Genomic DNA, 17,961 nt, shown 5'->3' on the forward strand with positions numbered 1-17,961 from the left:
TGTCACAGGCAATATTTCAGTAAACAAAGGCTGGAAATAAGATATTTTAGGTCATACGGAACGGTGGGACAAGATAATTTTCAAAATGCCGTCTTTGGATTTAACCAAATGTGAGTACGAGCTGACAAGCTGACAAAGAACTTCTAGCTCTGAAGGGAGCAACTATAACCAAGGATTAGCTAGTAACGATAAGTTAATGATGAGTGAGAGATTTTCTGTGAGAAAATGGCTAGCAGGCAGCATGGGTTTGGCCAGTGGCGAGTCACCTGAGAATAGGGTGGCCTTTATGGTCATCGGAAGCCTGGAAATGGGGAATGTATGCATGCGTGACACAACAACCACTAGTCAGTGCACAGTAAGTAGGACACCTGAAATATGTAATTACACTTAACAATTTAGCTCACAGCACCATAGAAAAACAAGCACTCCTTTATGATTATGAGTAGCTTAATGATAAGTCAGGATGTTAACAGAGGGGAAAAAAACAAATCATACTCTTTCCTCTATTTGTCTTCACTTTTTTTAGACCTCCACAGACTGCACAAGATCAGGAAGACGACTAAAGAATGGACTGCGGTTAAAAAGGTGAGTAATCCACTCATTTGTAGTCAAATATTAATATTAAAGAGACAGCATATACTAAAAATGAATTTGGGCTGTGTTCAGACTGAACGTGAAATAAAATATTTTTGTAAATCCACAAATGTTTGTGCGTAAGAGTCCTGCAGTTTGGCTCACTTTGCTCCAAGGCCTCTCCTCACCATCCCAAAGTAGAATCATACAGCTGCAGTTGCCCAAAAACTGTAATAAGGTTTAGGCCCATTTCTGATTGCCAGGAGAATCCACAGTCTATGGCTAAAACTGAGCAGAAAGTCTTTCACAGTATTTGGAACTTGCACTGATGGATATTTCCCTCTATTCAAAATGTCTGATGCAAATTTGTGTCAGTCGGCATCTCTGAATAGACTTTGTAAATGCACAGCGCTATTCACATTTGGTCTGAAGACTCTATTAACTGTTTTCACCCACCTACACACATGCGCACACTTATCTATAAAAACTCTCAGCCAATGTCATACTGACTTCACCAAAATCAACATTGGGAAAGGAAGTGGGAGTTAGAGCAGGTCTTCTGTTGTTTTTTAAATTAAAGGGTTTGTGCCTGTACTCGAATATTCAGGCACACTCAGAGGCATGTGACATATTGGTTAAGACTAAATTAGTGTAATCTTAACCACTAACCACCGGTCTCTTTTGTGTGTGTGTGTTTATGGTCATATTCAGTCGGCAGCTGCGCAGCAGCAGTCACACAGACACCGGCCGTTCCACACGTTCCAGTGGGCCTACATCGTCCATCAGCAGATCCCTGCTCGGCAACTTTGAGGTGCGAATTCTATTTTATTACTTGCAGCAAAAGCAAAACATTAACAAGGACCAGTTATGATTGTTATAATAGGTCCCCATTATCTTATCTTCATGCATCCTGTCAGCTCATTCTCTATCTGACAGCAACAGTTTTAGCTCTTCTCACTTAGAAAGTGTCCTCCATTTAAACCATTTATTCTTACTGCTTGCCTTTCACAAACAGAAGACTTGAGCTTCTTATGGGAGGAGGCTGCTGTGCCTAAGATGACCATATTAAAGATATTTGCACTTATTGACATACTACACAGCCAAGAGTAGAAAACTTTTTTCTGAAAATGAGCATAAAGAACACTCAGAACATTTGTCTTAAAGGAATTCCTTGAGCGTACACTTTAGCCATGTTTATTATCCACCAGTGTAGTAGTATGTATGACAAAAACCAAGCTGAAACATATTAGGTCTCCTTTAACTAGTAATGTAATGTAATGTGTCCCACATGGAGATGGGGATAATCTTGGTTCTTCTTTGGCAGCATACACTTGGAGAAACCTTTAAGGTACATTTTTGCATTGTAATGTAATTCAGTACAAATTGTAACCTGTAATTCCAACTCAAAGCCATTTGGAAAAACAAAACAAGAATTTTAGTGATTTTTTTTTTTTCTTCTCCCCATTCATCTACACAACTTGGGAGAAAGTGTTTGTACCACAGGGGTTTTTTTTGTTTTTGTTTTTTAAAAAACACGTGTAGTTTTAAGGAGCATTTTGGAGGACAAGTCCACATGCTGTAGCCTCTGCAGGGCATGGCCATTTTAAAAGTGTGGCTCTCTGCCAAAACAGTTTTTCCTGAATCCCCCTTAGACTGGAGCCAAGTTTCTCAGCCTTGACAGGCTAAAGCTTTCAAAAATGCAAAATCCACATAATATAAACCCGACAACCTGCAGTCACAGCCCGAAGGTCATGTTTGACAACTTTGGTGGAAGGAAAATGTGATCTTTAAAAAAAATACATATAATAATTTGTTCTTTAATTAAATCCAACATGAGCTGGAATTAATAATAAACCAGAAGAAAGTAGTTTTACCACGACTGCAATGACAGATTTATTTTAATTATGCTCTGACAGTGGATTTTTTCGTACTGATGCACCTAATACGGTGATCATTTGCATTTTGTAATCTGTATAGGGTTCTGTTTAGACAGTTGTGATTTATTATTGACACATTTTTTTTTTTTTTTTTAACTGTTTGATTGTCTGCATGTAAGAGGACTTGGCCAATTAGGCAGTTGAAACAAGGATAGAAGCTGGTTTACGATGACAGGTGTTCTCATGAGAGCACTGTCAAGATGTTACTTTTGTTTTTCACTACAGCCTCTACATTTAATTGTCAATGATGAGAAATGGATTCTCAATCTTAAGAGTTTCATTTGTTAATTAAACAGACAAATAAATAAATAAATATTGCTATTTCACAGTTTTATGCTCACAGTGTTGCTGGTAAACAGATGCATATTTTAACACTGTCCAACTGAGCTTTGGTTTCAATTAAAATAAACAAAACAAATGTGGATCTTTATGGATTTCACAGTCATGGGTTTATCTGATTCACCACCCAGTTTGACTCGTGAGTCAAATTGACATTTACAGTTTTAATAGACTCTCTAAGTCTACAACCCATTTCACCTTCTGTTGTGCTTCCCAGGAGTCCATACTGAAGGGGCGATTCTCCCCCTCAGGCCGAATTGAAGGCTTCACAGCAGAGATCGGTGCCAGCGGCTCCTACTGCCCACAGCACGTCACCCTGCCTGTGCAGGTTACATACTATGACATCTCGGAGCACAGCGCACCCTCACCCTTCCTGGTCAGTGTGTTTGTGTGTGTGTTGTGCTATGTTTTTATGTTGTTGTGTATATCCTTAGTCAGGAAAGAAAAAAAGATAAACGAAATGTTTGCTGTGGTTTGTTGGTTGGGGAAAAAAATAAACCCAATTTAGAGATCAGAACTACCAAAACAATGCACGTGTCTGATTGATGTTGATTTGCCTCTTCACAAGCAGATGTGGAAAATGTCTTTCTGTGCATATGCTACGATGCTGTTCTTCAGTTCATCGGGAAATAATGTACATTTATTGCATATGCCAAGAAAGCATTTTAGCAGTGTTATGAGGAAGCCCTGATGTGCTTTAATCCTGCTGGAAAAATGGAAAAGCAGCTGTTTCACTTTTAGATTAATTCCTCATTTCTACTTTGATCTGCGGTGTATAGTGAAGGTCAGGCCTCCTTTGATTCACTTCTTTGAACTCTTAATTTGACTTTCCATGCAGCTGCCTTTACAACTGCACTCTGCTGCAGTAGATTTAGAGTTCATCAACTTCATTTCTGAATTTCCTTTTTTTTGGTTTTACATGTGTTATCAATACAGATATGCAGATTTCATCTGTGTTTTGGAACAGAAATGGAAAACTACTGCTGTCATACTGCTGCGCTGCCACCTACATTTTATTTCATGGCGCATAGTCTTCGTGTAGGTTTTAAGTATTAAAATGTTACAGATTATTTCATCATTGCAGTGACTGAGGATATGTATTCTGTGTCTCTTTTTTTCTCACAGGGGGTAATATCCCTCGAACCCCTTGGAAAGAAAGGATACAGCATACCCAAAGCAGGGACCATCCAAGTGGTAATTTTATATCATTCTTAATAAAAAAAAAAAAATGTGTATGTATGTGTATATATGTATGTATGTATACATATATATATATATATATATATATATATATATATATATATATATATATATATATATATATATATATATATATATATATATATATATATATATATATATATATATATATATATGAGACATTTTGGTCATGTTTATACTTTTAAGGGTCACATATCTGTAATTATTATAGCTAAGCCATTGAATTTAAATCATGCTGAGCTATCTCATCTATTCCTGTTGTGTCCTCAGACCTTATTTAATCCCAACAAAACTGTGGTGAAGATGTTCCTGGTGACCTACAACTTTAATGACATGCCTGTTAATCATATGACGTTCCTGCGACACCGCATCTTCTTGGTGCCAGTAGAGGAGGGAGCTGAGGGAAAAGGCGAGGCGTCTCCAGGAAGTGGAATGCTAGATAGGAAGAAGATTCTCTGCTACCTTATACATCTCAGGTACAACTAAGGTTTTATGTGTTTTGCTTTGTTTTTTTTTACTTTTTATGCCAGAAAAGGCTAAAATGCTCCATTATCACGTGACTTTAAAAGCTTAGTTGAAACGTCTATATACTAAAACATTAATAAAACTTTGTGTTATATAAATTTTTCATTGAATATTTAAAAGTTTTGCAACCTTTTTTGTGCTTTTAGTCATATTCTTGGCTCAAGTGGAATGTATTTGTTTTGCCAACCTCTGTTTTTGGTCTGATTTTTCTTAGATTCCAGAGCTCCAAATCTGGAAAGATATACTTGCACAACGATATCCGGCTGCTATTCTCCCGCAAATCCATCGAAGTGGACACGGGGATCCCATATGAGCTGAAATCTTTCACCGAGGTGCCAAGAAACCCCAAATACTCCCCCCGTGTGTGATCCCACCTTGACCTTTTGACGTTCCGTAATGCCAACGCAGTCTCTCGTGTGCTTCCTAAAGAGGAGAGGGGAAAGTGACTTCTAGAATATTGGATATAAAATTTTGAAAAGACTCATGAGAAATACCAGAAGCACAGAAGACACATGTGCACATATGTCACAGTGTTGGTATTTGGAAAAGACCTGCTTTTTATGCATTTATTCTCCACTGAGAGCCCACATGCAGATCGAAAATGTCACAGGAACAAGCATGGGTTTCTTTGCACCTTCAGTTGCTGAAAAGATGAAATCTTGGTGTCAGGGTAGTCTAGCATGGATGGTATTAAAAGCAGGACTTTTCCAGGACCTTAATCTGTTTAAAAGAAAAAAGTAAAAAAAAAAATGCACAAACACTGACGCAGACACACAAACACACACCAAAACAGACTGACAAGACTCATGCCCGGGACATGATACAAGCATAACAGCAGAAACACTTCTGGTGGTGACTCTGAGTTCAGTGTTAACATGCATGCCTTGTGACTTAAACACCTGAATTTTCCTCTAGTGCCGTATCACACTGTCCTTCACTCTGCCTGCAGCTCCAACTGCCTCATTGGACCAATAATTGTAACAGCAATTTAAAAAAAGGAAGAAAAAAAAGCCGTAAACAACAGTCCCATCCCCTGATCGTGAGGGTTATTTACCTTCTGAGGAGCAGAGAGGAGATGAACAGAGACACAAACACTAGTGAAAGCAAGGGCTGAAATTGAATCGGCCACTTTGATTGGATGTCTCATGTACAACACGACATGACAACAACACGGCGACATGATCTGACCAAACTCAGGACATTTGTTGAAGAAAGGAATTCTCTTTTTTTTGTTTTGTTTTTGTCTATCTGTCACGGTACAGACCACTGTGTATACATGCGAGTTTAAAAAAAACAAACAAAAAAAACCAATGAAAAAACTAAAACTTGGGAATCCACTTCATTGTATGTAGCCAGACTGAGGGACACTGTGCTGTTTTCTTTTCTTTTTTTTTTTATTTCCTCCTGTTTAGATACTGTTCTCTGCAGTCAGATGTTGGAGCAGAAATTGGGGGGGGAAGACAAGCTGTAGTTTTGTTTTTGTTTTTTTTTTTTAATTTATGTTTTCGCAAATGTCTTAATAAGCAATATGCTGCACAAAGTAGAGTGTGTTTTTCAGCCAGACAAGCTTTCTCTCTGGAGGCAGAACAAAGAAAGCAGAGAAATGAGGGTGAGGGAGGGGAGGAATAATGAGGGAGGACGGGTTGTGGGGTATTTAATATGAGAACGGGATAGTCTATGTATATTTAAAATAATAAACTCTGCGACTGGCAAGTAAAGCCCCAGCGTCGTCTCCTTGTTTGAATGGCATTGCGAAGACACTTCGTTTTTATAACATTATGGCTGATGTTCACACTCATACTGACTTTGCCATGTGAAATGGTTAAAGGTCGGGATGTAACTATAGTCTATATCAAAAGTATCTGTGAAGGTTCTCAGTCATCCAGGTCATCATAGTCTGAGCTTGGAAAGAAAAGCGTCTGGACTTCTTTAGGTTGCTTGAAGACGTTTCACCTCTCATCCGAGAAGCTTCTTCAGTTCTAGGGTTCAAAGGGACTAAATAAGTCCAGACGCTTTTCTTTCCAAGCTCCTTAGACTATATCAAAAGTAGTTTTCCTCATCAGTCACAATGCAAATGGGATGTTTAAATAAGGGGTTGCACTCATAGATAATACTGTCGGATTTATCACTGCATGTCAGGTGTTCAATATTTACTCTCAACTGGCATTGCAGAAAGTATTCAACTTTCCGGCAGATCCCTCTCTAGGGTTTATGAAGAGCGGTCTGAAAAAGAGCATTTCTCTGAGCAAAAAAAATGTCCGGGAATGCCCGTATACTATATAGTATACGGGGAAACAGCTGAGTAGAGGTTGCAAAACAAAGCCTGAGCATAGTTATTTCATCCATCTGAATCCAACGCTTGCAAAGTGTTTACTATCCTGCATGAGAGAATTCTTCAAGCTGTAATGTGCTGAGTGGCTAAAAACAGACTGCCTTTGCTGTTCTGGGCAACTCTGCAAATATGAATGTCAAACTCTGTGAATGCTATTCACACAGCACTACTGAAGGAAAAAAAAAAATCCATGGCTTGTAAGTATTCCCCTGGTAAAAATACTGAAGAACCTCTATATATATCACACCAACAATACAAGCAATCATTCCTGAAATACACTGGTTATAGTGTGGGAAGATTTTGGAGAGGAGAAAAAAGTATGCAGTGATCCTACACCTTATTCAGGAAAACACTGAGTGTCTGCACCTAAAGAGTTTATTTGTGCTACTGCTACTGCCTATTACCTCTCCCAAGGTATGGGCTGCCAAAGGTAGATCTCCAGAGATTTTAATCCTTCCTTACGGTGTCAATAAATACATTAAAATTAATGTGGGGCTTTCAAAGGCAGCTTGCCTCTTTTCCACATCGGTTTGAATGCATCTTTAAACATCACAAAGCAGACAAATTAGATTTACCTCCGTGTAACTTACAACAAAGCATATTGGATGGATTAAATGAGGGTGAATAACACTGTTTAAATTTTAACCAGATTTTATAATTTGGCTAAACTCTTTTTGATTTTCTTTCTTGTTTAATACATTTGCAGTTTCAGTTTTGCATTGTGAATGAATTCCTGGAAGAATCCCTGAAGGAGAACGTGTGAAAGTACCTCTTCAGCCTGTTTCACTGGGTTTGCAACACTTGTGTCAAAGTATTTTTGACCCCTGCTGGTAGGGGTCAGTACTGCAGCTCCACCATAGGCACTGGCAGGAGGCCTATGAAGTGCTCAGGTTTTCATTGACTTGTAGCTTGTCAGTACGATTCAAACTAAACCACGTATAGATAACTTCAGAATTTCTTTTCCAGCTGTACCTTGCATACAAATGATGTAACCTCTTTAAAACTCAGATCATCATCTTTTATTTTATGCCGATTGCCATAAAATCCTTTATAATTCTTATGTTGCTGATAAGATAAGATAAGATAACCTTTATTAGTCCCACACGTGGGATAGGGACTCATCACACAAACCTTTGCACCAGTATTTCCGAGTAAAATTTTATTGCTCCATGTGCCATTACACCATCCAATAGCATCAATGGAAGTTTTTTAACCATTCCTTTATGGGCCTTAAATCCAGTTTACAATACAGCATTCTGTATGTTTGTTTTTCCTAATTATGAGACAGTTGAGAAGTTCAGGGGTACAACTTTGTGGGGCGCTTAACAAATAATAAAGTCTTGGCACATTCTCATTACATATGTTCAGCTGTTACTGTTGTGAAAATATTACTGACAAATGTGTGGGAGGAAAGTGGCACCATATGCTCAAGACTCAAAGCTTTCTTTTGAAAAATAAAGACAATATTTATATCATACATTTATAGGATACAAAACCTAGTTTTCTACCAAAGAAACCAAAACCATCTTTGCATTTGTAACCAAAAGAGAAAAATTAAAACTGTGGTCTAATCTCCTTTGATAAGATGTTCCTGCCTCATGGTGACTAGTGCCCCAAACACATTTGCCTTTCAAGTTTTCTTTCCTCCATTTTTATTCATTCATTTCTGAAAGACTGCATAAAGTAATCAAAAACAAAACCAACCTCTATTAACAACAGCTGGTATACTTAATCTTGCTTAAAGCCATTGGCATTTTGATTAAATTCCTGAGTTAGTGCAGTTACTTCCTCCAAGTTTGAGTCTGCATGTCATCAGTCAGTGTGCTGGCGGCACCCAGTATGGCTTGGCTTAATACTGACAGGTGGTAGTGAACTTTGTCCCAGTCACTGGCCTGCCCTGATGACTCAGCATTAGCATAGGCATCAGCTAGACCTGGGAAGGTTTGTTTGCCAGCACTGCTTGAGGCCCAGATAACATGCCTGTGTAACACACAACAAAATAAAGATTAGCTCAACAGTGTTATCAAATGTGTTTCTGAGTTACAATGAAACAAACAATTCACTACACTTGGTATCTCTTGTCAAAAGACTACTAAATGTAACAATCAACAGAGCGTAACAGCAGCCGGCCAAGATTTAACCTACTGGCACTGCCATATTCAAATCACTAGTACTGTTAAAACACATTGTCTTAATTCCATGTGTTTACCTTCTGCATATTGTTCACTAGCTTCTCCCAATGGCTCCTTGCCCCAGAAATGCCGTACTACTGCATTCCATGTTTGTGTATCACTGTTACTTCTTTCACTATAGGTATTAACAACTATGCCAGCTCCAGTGGCTCCATAGACTTTTGCTGTTTGTGGGGGTTAAAAAGTTACTTAAGGCCTGAGGCCTTATCCTGGTCCTATTTAAGATAGTAGGCATAACCATTGTAATCATGTCTTGATTAACATGTTATATTAACAGTGGGACTTCACTAACCCCCACAATCCTTCTTCTCTCATTGTGTACTGTGTCCTGCATGACACAGAAGACTCCACTAGGCACTATAATTTTATTATTTTCCAAAGCCACAGAAATCTCTGCGCAATCCACTGGGCCATATTCTTACCTAAATCCATATTTATCTGGGAAAGCCAGAGGGTCCAAGAAAGCTCGATCCAGAAGCATGAGTTGGTCATTGATCCATCTAACCTTAAGCGGCCTGAGGAAAAAGACATGGTAAAGCAAAGGGGGCTGGTATTCATTTCTGTTTGAATGGATGTGGATATGACTGTGCACATACTGTATGTAATGTGTGCACCTACGTTTCATTTGCCAGGTCTGGACTTTGAATCACCTTCTCCAAATTAGAAACTGCAGCACGAAAGCTGGTCACTGCATGTTTAAGGGGTTCTGAAACGAGATACAGATGATTGCTGTCACCCAGTGATGATTGTATTCTTTTATTCTCTCTAATTACACTTGATTATTGGGGTAGAACATAGATATACAAGACAAAACATAGATGCACAAGACACTTTCAGAGGGTATCATTAAAGTATAAGATGTGTTACCTAGCTCCAAAAAGATCCCCTCCCCCCACATCTCTCAAAAGATCTCCTGTACTTACCCATTGAAATGTTCATAGATTTAAGTTTCTGCTCATATAGGTTCAAAGCAGTGCTGAGGTATTCCTCCAGACTTTCAGCATAGTCAGCGCAGTTTAATGGCAGGATCAAGCTATCAGCCAGTCGGATCAGGACATTTCCTGCAGTCCTGGCTACAGCTTGATGACCGACAAAGCCTACAAGAGAAGGTATGAGCTAATGTTATAAAGGAATAATTTGATTCTTTTCAGCTAATTATTTATTTTCAGTGATCAAATCTGAAAACAGAAAAACCACAACTCAGAAAATATTTTCTTGAGAAATGCAACGCTTTTTCTTTTTCTTCCATTGCTGGCAAAATATTTTCCTGTCATAGCACTATGACAGGAAAGGGGTTAGACAAGGATTCATTTATTCTACTTACTGTGCAAGAAGTAGACTACTAGGGGGAAAAAAAAATTCTCACCAGGATCAATGTACTTTGAAGCATAGTCAAAAGTGTCATATGCTGTGTGATATGCAGGATAAATCCGAGCATTTGTTTTAGTCTGTGTGAAGACAAATATATATACATTAATAGTTACAATATTATCTTAATGAGCTCAGTTAACACCTGCCTTCTCCTAATATATGTGAATGCCAAAATAAAACACTTTTTGCAGCTTATTTTGGTTTAAAATGTACAATGAACAACTGGCTTCAATGACCAGAGCATTTAACTGTATCTATCATTCTTATTTTTAATACACAATCAGTACACGCTAGTTAAAGCACATTTACTGCGACTGCACAAAAAGGCTCTAAAAGCAAAACTGTGCAGTATTATTCTGTCTATGTGTCAAATCGTGCAATCGTACATCTTTAGTACCTTGTCATATGTGTATGACATGTCCATGGAGGTGATTCCTAGATAATGGCTGAAGGGAGCATAATCACTCCCTGCTCCTGTCAGATATCCCATCCTGTTGAAAGAAGATAGAAAACATCACATTGGGAGCACATTCTGAGATATTTCAGCAGAGAGACATGGGATAGAATTAAATATGAATATATATAATGAAAACACTGCAAAATTCTGTTAAAATACATATCACAAAGAAAGTAGGACTTGGCCAACCAAACCAACTGTCTGTTAGATCATTTAAATGATTATGATGACATAGAACCAATAAAACTAAACAAAAAATCAAATTCTGTATCTCATACATTATTGTAAATACACAAAATATGCAAATTGCATATCTTAATTGCTTCTGATTAGGTTTTAAGCTCAGATTGTGTTTTACAAGTCTTTTACATTCTAACAATGAACCAGCTAACACTACTGTGGCCACTGGTAATTTAAAAAACTAATATGTTTATACCTGAAACATGCGGAATAAAATCTATGATGTCAATATAATATCTAGTTGTTGTTGTTTTTTTTTAAACTTTCAAATAGAGAAAAGTGATTTTGAATAGAATCCTAGACAACTGTTCTTCCAAGATTCAATGCAAGATTAACAAGATATGGCTGCAGTTTATTACCTGGGAATTAATCCATGGGTGGGGCTGGTTTTGTTTGTGTACTGTAACCAGTTGTCATACACAGATTTTTCGTGGCCAGGTGCTTTAACCTAGAAAACAAAGGTCAGTGTTGCAGTAATTCATATGATAAATAATCCATCTTGATTGACAGACTATTGCAATGTAAAGTCGGAAAGATACTCTAGAATAGTCTAGGACGGGTAGAGATTTTTGTAAAAATGGATAAGTGCCTGTAAATAGGACCAATACCTACAAGTACGAAGACCTATCAGATGCTTATTGGGTTCAAGTTTCACTAAAATCTAACCAAAATGAGGAAACGGTAACGATTCTTGTGAATAACGGTATTGGCGCCTCACTATCACATAAGCTCATTGATTCTTAATTGATCCAGATTAGCTAAAAACCACACTTCTGAGCAGTAAAAGTCTTGGTTTTGTCTAGATAGTAGTTAGTCAAAGGGCTCACCTGTTTTGAAGCTTTAAAGATGACATTCTGCATTGATGGCATGCCTGAAGCTCCGAGAGTAGCATTAGCTGAATAATGCAAGACAACAATTGTTTTGCAAGAGCATCACTATTAAACCTATAAATTCATCTTAGGTGTGTTAACACAGCGTTTCATTTCATGCAGACTATGTGCAAAAGAATCAGATTTAGATTTATATTTTTAACATTTCTTAAGAAACTCCAGGATCATTTTTTTTTCCTGTTAGCTGTTTGTGTCGTACTGGCTGATTGGAATACATTTAAATTTACTTCTGATGTACAGGTGCAGTGTGGAGCTTCTTACCAAATACTGCAATGTCCACGTTTATGTAAGCAACACTTCGTTCACTGAGTGCTGCAAAGTATTGCTGGAGCAGAAACAAGAACGAGGTCAAGTGTAGAAGAATGTGCACTTTATATCTTTATATCTTTAACACAGATGGCCATTTTACACATTGCTTGGAGTTGTGGGTAGTCTTGTGGATAAATTGCAAATCACCTCTGTGTATTCTGCAGACCCAATAAGGCCAAACTCCTCAGCTCCCCAGCTTCCAAAAATAATGGACCTGCGAGGCCTCCAGGTGCCTACAATAGAGAGCCACAGAGGTCAGCCTTTATCGAGAACTCTATACAAACAGTCATTCATTCCAGCTCCTCCTCACCCTGTTTGACCATCTTGCCCAGCACCCTGGTAATTTCCAGCATGACTGATGTGCCGCTGCTTGGATCTATCGCACCATGAACCCAACTGTCCCTGTGGTTGCCGTATATCACATACCTGTCTGTGGATATAAACACAGCACTTACACAAAATAATCACAACATCAAAACAGCTGATCTTAAATTGCCGATCCAACCTTGGTCTCACCTGGCTCCACACTTCCTCTGATAAAACCCATTACATTAGAGGAGGGTTTCACCTCTTCATAGTTGTAGATGTCCAGTTTTACATCACTGACATGAAAGGCAACACAGAAAAGGGACAAAGAGGCTTTAACTGCTGCTCCAAAAACATGTATTTGTATAAATGGAATTGGTTATTCAAGTGTAAATCATCTGACATGAAATTGTATAGTGAATAAAAATGATCAAGTTGGCTGGCAATTAAATGTTTACTACACTGATTCTAAATTATCTAATTGAATTATTCAAAAATAGTTAAGTTGAAAAGGTCTGTAAGGTTTTTTACTTTTTAAAACTTTTTACTTATACTGTTGGTTACCTGTTGGTGAAACTGGATGTAGGTTTGAACCCTGGACCACCAAAATTGTAGGTACAGTTGAATCCTCCTTGCCATGCATCTGGAGCTGGTTCTCCTCCCAACTCACTGAAATGACCAATGGAAAAAATATATTATTAAAGTAATCATCACCTTTGTTAGGCTGTATCAGTTACACATGCAGATCTATCTTGTCACAAACCAGATCAAGCGATAGGCGTCCTCAAATCCGATTGGTTGAGTTGGAATAGGAGGAATGCCTGTAATGTCTGTGGCATTGATTCTGTATGTTTCCTCTGTAAAATAAATGATTACATTTAAGAATTGAAATAATAAAAAAGGAATTAAACATGATTTAAATTTCCATAGTGTATGTGTTTGAAGCTATATAGCGTGTATCTTTTTGGCGTGTGGAGAAGTGCAATGGTTAACCTTTGGCAGCCAAGTGAGGTGTCAGCAAGTCTCCAAAGTCAATGTTGTAGGAACCTCTTTCCACGCCACTGGGTGGCATGTACCAGGAGTGAGGATACGTCTCATTGGCGTCTGACATGAGACCATCGTTCATGTCCAAAGGATCTGTATAGACAAGCACTCCAACGACGCCATATGGTGCTGCATTGATGGCCTGGATGAGACACATAATGCATTTTGTAAACAGTAATTTGTTGGTTTACACTTTTATTATTTTATAATTTACATTTCAGTTGTCATCAAACCTGTCCACTCTAGAGGAATTTGAGCTGCAAAAGTGCTATATTAATAAAGTTAGAATTTACTAGAAGTGTGTGGCGGTAATCTTCTTTTTTTTTTTTTAGCTCACGTGATGTCAGCGTATCTTAATATAAAAGTTTGTGACTACAGAATAGTGTTTATGTAGATTAGATAAAACAATTATGCCACTTGTTAAAGTAAGAGTTTGAACTAACATGTAACTAGTGGCAATAAGAATTAATCCTGTTGCTTAGTTGATGGTTTTTGCTTATAACCAAACAAAATTGGGCTTAAAATGTACAAATCGGTGATTTAATGATGCATTCTGAAACTCACTTTAGCCGATCTTCCTGCGCCACCATATTTGGTGATAGCAATAGTTCCTCTGAGGTCCACTGTCTTGTTCAGTTCGCTGTAGTCACTTGGCTTCCCCTGATTGGCATAAACCAATTTCCCCTAAAACCATGAGAAATAGAAACGCTCTGTGAGCAACAGAAACTCAAAAAAGTGAACTGATATGAAGAAAAGGTGATTTAAATCTTTCTGTAACCAAATTTTAAAACATTTAATGTTTATGTAATGGTCTGTTAATGCTCCTCTTTTATTTGCCACTTACATTTTGTATCTTTGCTAGTTTGCTTCCTGTCTTTGTCTTTTTTACCCCTTAGTCATTCTCTGCCTTTCCCTCATTGGCTCATAGTCCAGAACACTGTTATCATCAATATCAATCTGGTATCAATCTGGTTGTTAGTAATCAGTTTGTGTACTTCACAGAATCACTGTATGTCCCTGTTTGAACCTTTATGTAGCTCTTGGCATTCAAGTGTTTTACTATTATCTTAACTTTGCTTCAGTTTCCCCTGACTTTACTTTTGCTTTGCATTTTGCTGCCACCTTCAGTTGGAGTTCGTTTGCCTGCATGTATTTTGTATTGTCTCTGGGGAAAGTTTTTTTTTATTATTATTATTGTGTGTTCTGCATTCATAAAGTGAGTCGGGCTAGAACAGTCTATTTTCCTAATCAGGGTATCATTTTTTTTACTGCCATGAGAAAGCTTGACAGTGATACAAATCTTTACAGACTGGCTCTTGACGTTTTGCTAACGCAGTCTACATCATAACTCGTGAAATTATCAGTACTTGGCAAGTCTATGAAAGACATTTTAGCCTTGAAGTTGATGTTGAGAAGTTTATGGCACCAATAAACAAGCGCTATTGCCTAATTTACTGAAAAGTGTGACACTAAAATAATCTGTGATTGTAGCATATTCATTCATTTATTTATTTTTCCATTCAATGTTAAATTTTCCCATAATATTTGTCAGAAGTAAATCCCATCTCTTTTACACCTGGAAATATTTGTGTCACATACTCATTCCCTGTTTGTTTTTAAGGTTTTCACATAAACACTCTATGTGAACTAAACCCAACACTGTTAGCTTTTGTTGCACGGCAACTTAATCCTTGTTCAGAGCAGAGGTTTTTAAACATCTTTCTTGAATATTCAGTCATGTAGCTGCAACAGTTAAAAGTATACTGACTGTATTTCAGTAAGCATACAACGTGCAGCCTCAAAGGTTACAACAAGTAAGCTAATTATGACTATCATGTGATTTTATTATTTTATCATTCTTTCAGTAATTTAATGGTCAGAAATGGTGTAGGAGTTCCATAGACACAGAATATTTCAGTGTTTGTGCACAAACACACAATAAAACACTGGAGGTTTCTTTGAGGACTGTTTTGCCAGATTGTCCCATTTCAGAAACAGGATGAAAGCTGTTGGTCAACTCTGTTTGGTTAATGAGAATAAAGCAGATATTTTAAATGTAATATAATTGATGTGTCTTCAGTTTTATTTTGAGTGATTTGCATTTATAAGTTAAATTTAGTGCTTGATGCGTAAGGCTGTAGCTTTTTACCTTTACATGTCCTGCAGGGGAGTATGCTGCGTACGGCTGAACCACCTCAGGATCGCTTTGGTCCGGAGTGTAAGGCTTTTCTTTTTCTCTTATTGTGTGCAGCACCGTATTGGTTGGGCTCACTGAAATTAACAAGTCATGGTGAAAGGTCTGTTTGTGAGACATCAGGGCGCTTGCAGATTGAAGAGCTTCTCAGTGTTAGAAAGAGTGTTAAATACAGAGAGTGGATAGTTTTCGCTTAATACCAGTTTTCTTGGTATGTTGGATTGAGTATGGAATGGAACTTTCTTAAAAGACAAAATACGTATGTATGGAAAAAAAATATACAATATAACCAAAACGTAACAATGTAAAAGTACTTAAAGGATTTTGTCTTCCATGGAATAATCCTATGAATGCTGATGGAGCAGCTTTCACTGTAGTTAATCATACCGCACAAGCTAACTAAACCATTCCTTCTTATACTGTAATGTTTACTTTGACCAAGATAATGTAACCATTCCCTCTGTCATCATGCTTTTCACAAGCATTTCACTCACCTACAGTGACTGTATTAGGGTTATTTTTGTCAGGGAAGGACAGGTAGACCCAGTACTCCTCTCTCCAGGCCTTGTCTAGTCCAGTTTCAGGGTCTTGCCATCTCTTAAGCATTATCTGTACAGTCTCCTCATCTCCAGCTGTGGTAGCCATATGGGGCACTTTTGTCAGGCTCCTGTGAAGGAAGATGAAAGATAAAACTTCAATGGCAATTTAGCCTTTGAAATACTTGAATGAATGGTAATGGTATTAAATTATACTCTTTGGATTTTAAATGAGGTGCTGGTGAGATTTTATAACATTGTTTAAAAAATAAGGAAACTGACCTGAGATTTTCCTGAATCTGAATGTTGTCCACCTCCGACATGAACTTCTCAATGAGGCTCTCATCCACATCCTTGGCCACATCTTTCAGCCACGATGGTGCAGAGGTGCCGCTCTTGGCAATACCAAAGTGACCAATTAGGATGCCTACAGTCAGTACGGCAGCACCACACACAACCCCAATTATCACCTGTTTTATCATACTCCTCCCTGAGATGAGATCCTCCTGTGAAAAAGTCTCTTTGGACCTGAACCCTGACAGTGAGTCTTCCCCAAAGATCTTTTTTTTGACCTGTAAGCTTTTTATGAATCCCGTCTTATGTAAGACAGCATTGTTAATTCCTGAATGTAATGACAGTGCAGCCCCTGCAGTCTCCTCCCATAAGACATGGTCATTGTAAAGTTTACTCATTAATGTTTGCAGATGCGATGGACTTTATCCCTTCATGTGTAAATGTGTGAGGGGACTGAAAATCATTTATTTTCAATGTTTGCACACCTAAATCCTTTTCTTCTTTTCTTTATAAACATGTCATTCTCAACCCAATTCTCAATTTCTTAACTTAATTTCAAGTCAATTTATGTATGTATATTTATATTTAAAGAATTCTTAAAGTAAAAAATATATAAGAGTTAGAATGTTGTTAAAATGTAATTTAAAAACTATATTAACAATATAAAGATTACAAGACAAACAAAAAATATCACCAATAAAGGAAAATCCACTGAAATCATTAAATCCACGTAGGGTTTAATGCCGAAGTTGTACCAAAATGGGAATGTCCAAATATTCCTAATACACAAGAGATGAGAGACTGTTGCCTGTGTCTATAAATAATGAATGGATGGATCTTGTGAGACTACGGTGAGTTATTTGGTATCAGTACTAAATAAACACAATCTTTGTTGGGACTAATGACTTTCATGCATGACTTCCTGTTACTTAACTGCATCATGATAGCACGCCAAAAAAAGAACCTGAAAGATTCGAATTTTATGTGGAGAACAAAAAAAAGTACACAGTAACGTGGACCGATTAAGAAAATTGGTCACATGGAACTAGAATAAACTTGAACCTTTTGCATGCTTTGTTTCATTTTAAAATGTACTGTTTGAATTCAGAGGTAAGGAAAGAAATAAATGTGTGTCAAAGATATGCAGAAATCCTTCAGCCCTTAATGTTGTCGTACAACACATTAACTAAACATGCTTTGC

At 37.6% G+C, this 17,961-nt stretch overlaps 2 protein-coding genes across 5 annotated transcripts in view; one reads left to right on the forward strand and one right to left on the reverse strand.

Moving 5' to 3' along the window:
• The window catches only part of atosb (atos homolog b), a 29,052-nt gene extending 23,460 nt beyond the window's left edge, over positions 1-5,592 (forward strand). For all 4 annotated transcript variants that reach the window (XM_026187212.1, XM_026187210.1, XM_026187213.1 and 1 more), the window contains 6 exons: positions 527-585; positions 1,285-1,384; positions 3,067-3,225; positions 3,975-4,043; positions 4,341-4,546; positions 4,810-5,592. In XM_026187212.1, coding sequence (XP_026042997.1) covers positions 527-585; positions 1,285-1,384; positions 3,067-3,225; positions 3,975-4,043; positions 4,341-4,546; positions 4,810-4,963 — 747 coding nt within the window. In that variant the 3' untranslated portion in view covers positions 4,964-5,592. The remainder of the gene's footprint in view (positions 1-526; positions 586-1,284; positions 1,385-3,066; positions 3,226-3,974; positions 4,044-4,340; positions 4,547-4,809) is intronic.
• A 2,479-nt stretch (positions 5,593-8,071) lies between these two features.
• Positions 8,072-17,114, reverse strand: naaladl1 (N-acetylated alpha-linked acidic dipeptidase like 1). The gene is made up of 19 exons (XM_026187562.1): positions 16,749-17,114; positions 16,425-16,597; positions 15,886-16,007; positions 14,301-14,420; positions 13,686-13,878; positions 13,456-13,549; positions 13,257-13,361; positions 12,903-12,988; positions 12,697-12,816; positions 12,534-12,619; positions 12,339-12,402; positions 12,015-12,082; positions 11,547-11,635; positions 10,888-10,981; positions 10,486-10,567; positions 10,043-10,216; positions 9,738-9,825; positions 9,542-9,634; positions 8,072-8,907 (listed from the first exon to the last, which is right to left on the reverse strand). Exons 1-19 carry the CDS (start codon positions 16,946-16,948, stop codon positions 8,709-8,711), a joined length of 2,250 nt encoding a protein of 749 aa, XP_026043347.1. The 5' UTR covers positions 16,949-17,114; the 3' UTR covers positions 8,072-8,708.
• Positions 17,115-17,961: the final 847 nt, after the last annotated feature.

Source organism: Astatotilapia calliptera, chromosome 12 (genome assembly GCF_900246225.1).
Source record: "Astatotilapia calliptera chromosome 12, fAstCal1.2, whole genome shotgun sequence".
Classification (NCBI taxonomy): domain Eukaryota; kingdom Metazoa; phylum Chordata; class Actinopteri; order Cichliformes; family Cichlidae; genus Astatotilapia; species Astatotilapia calliptera.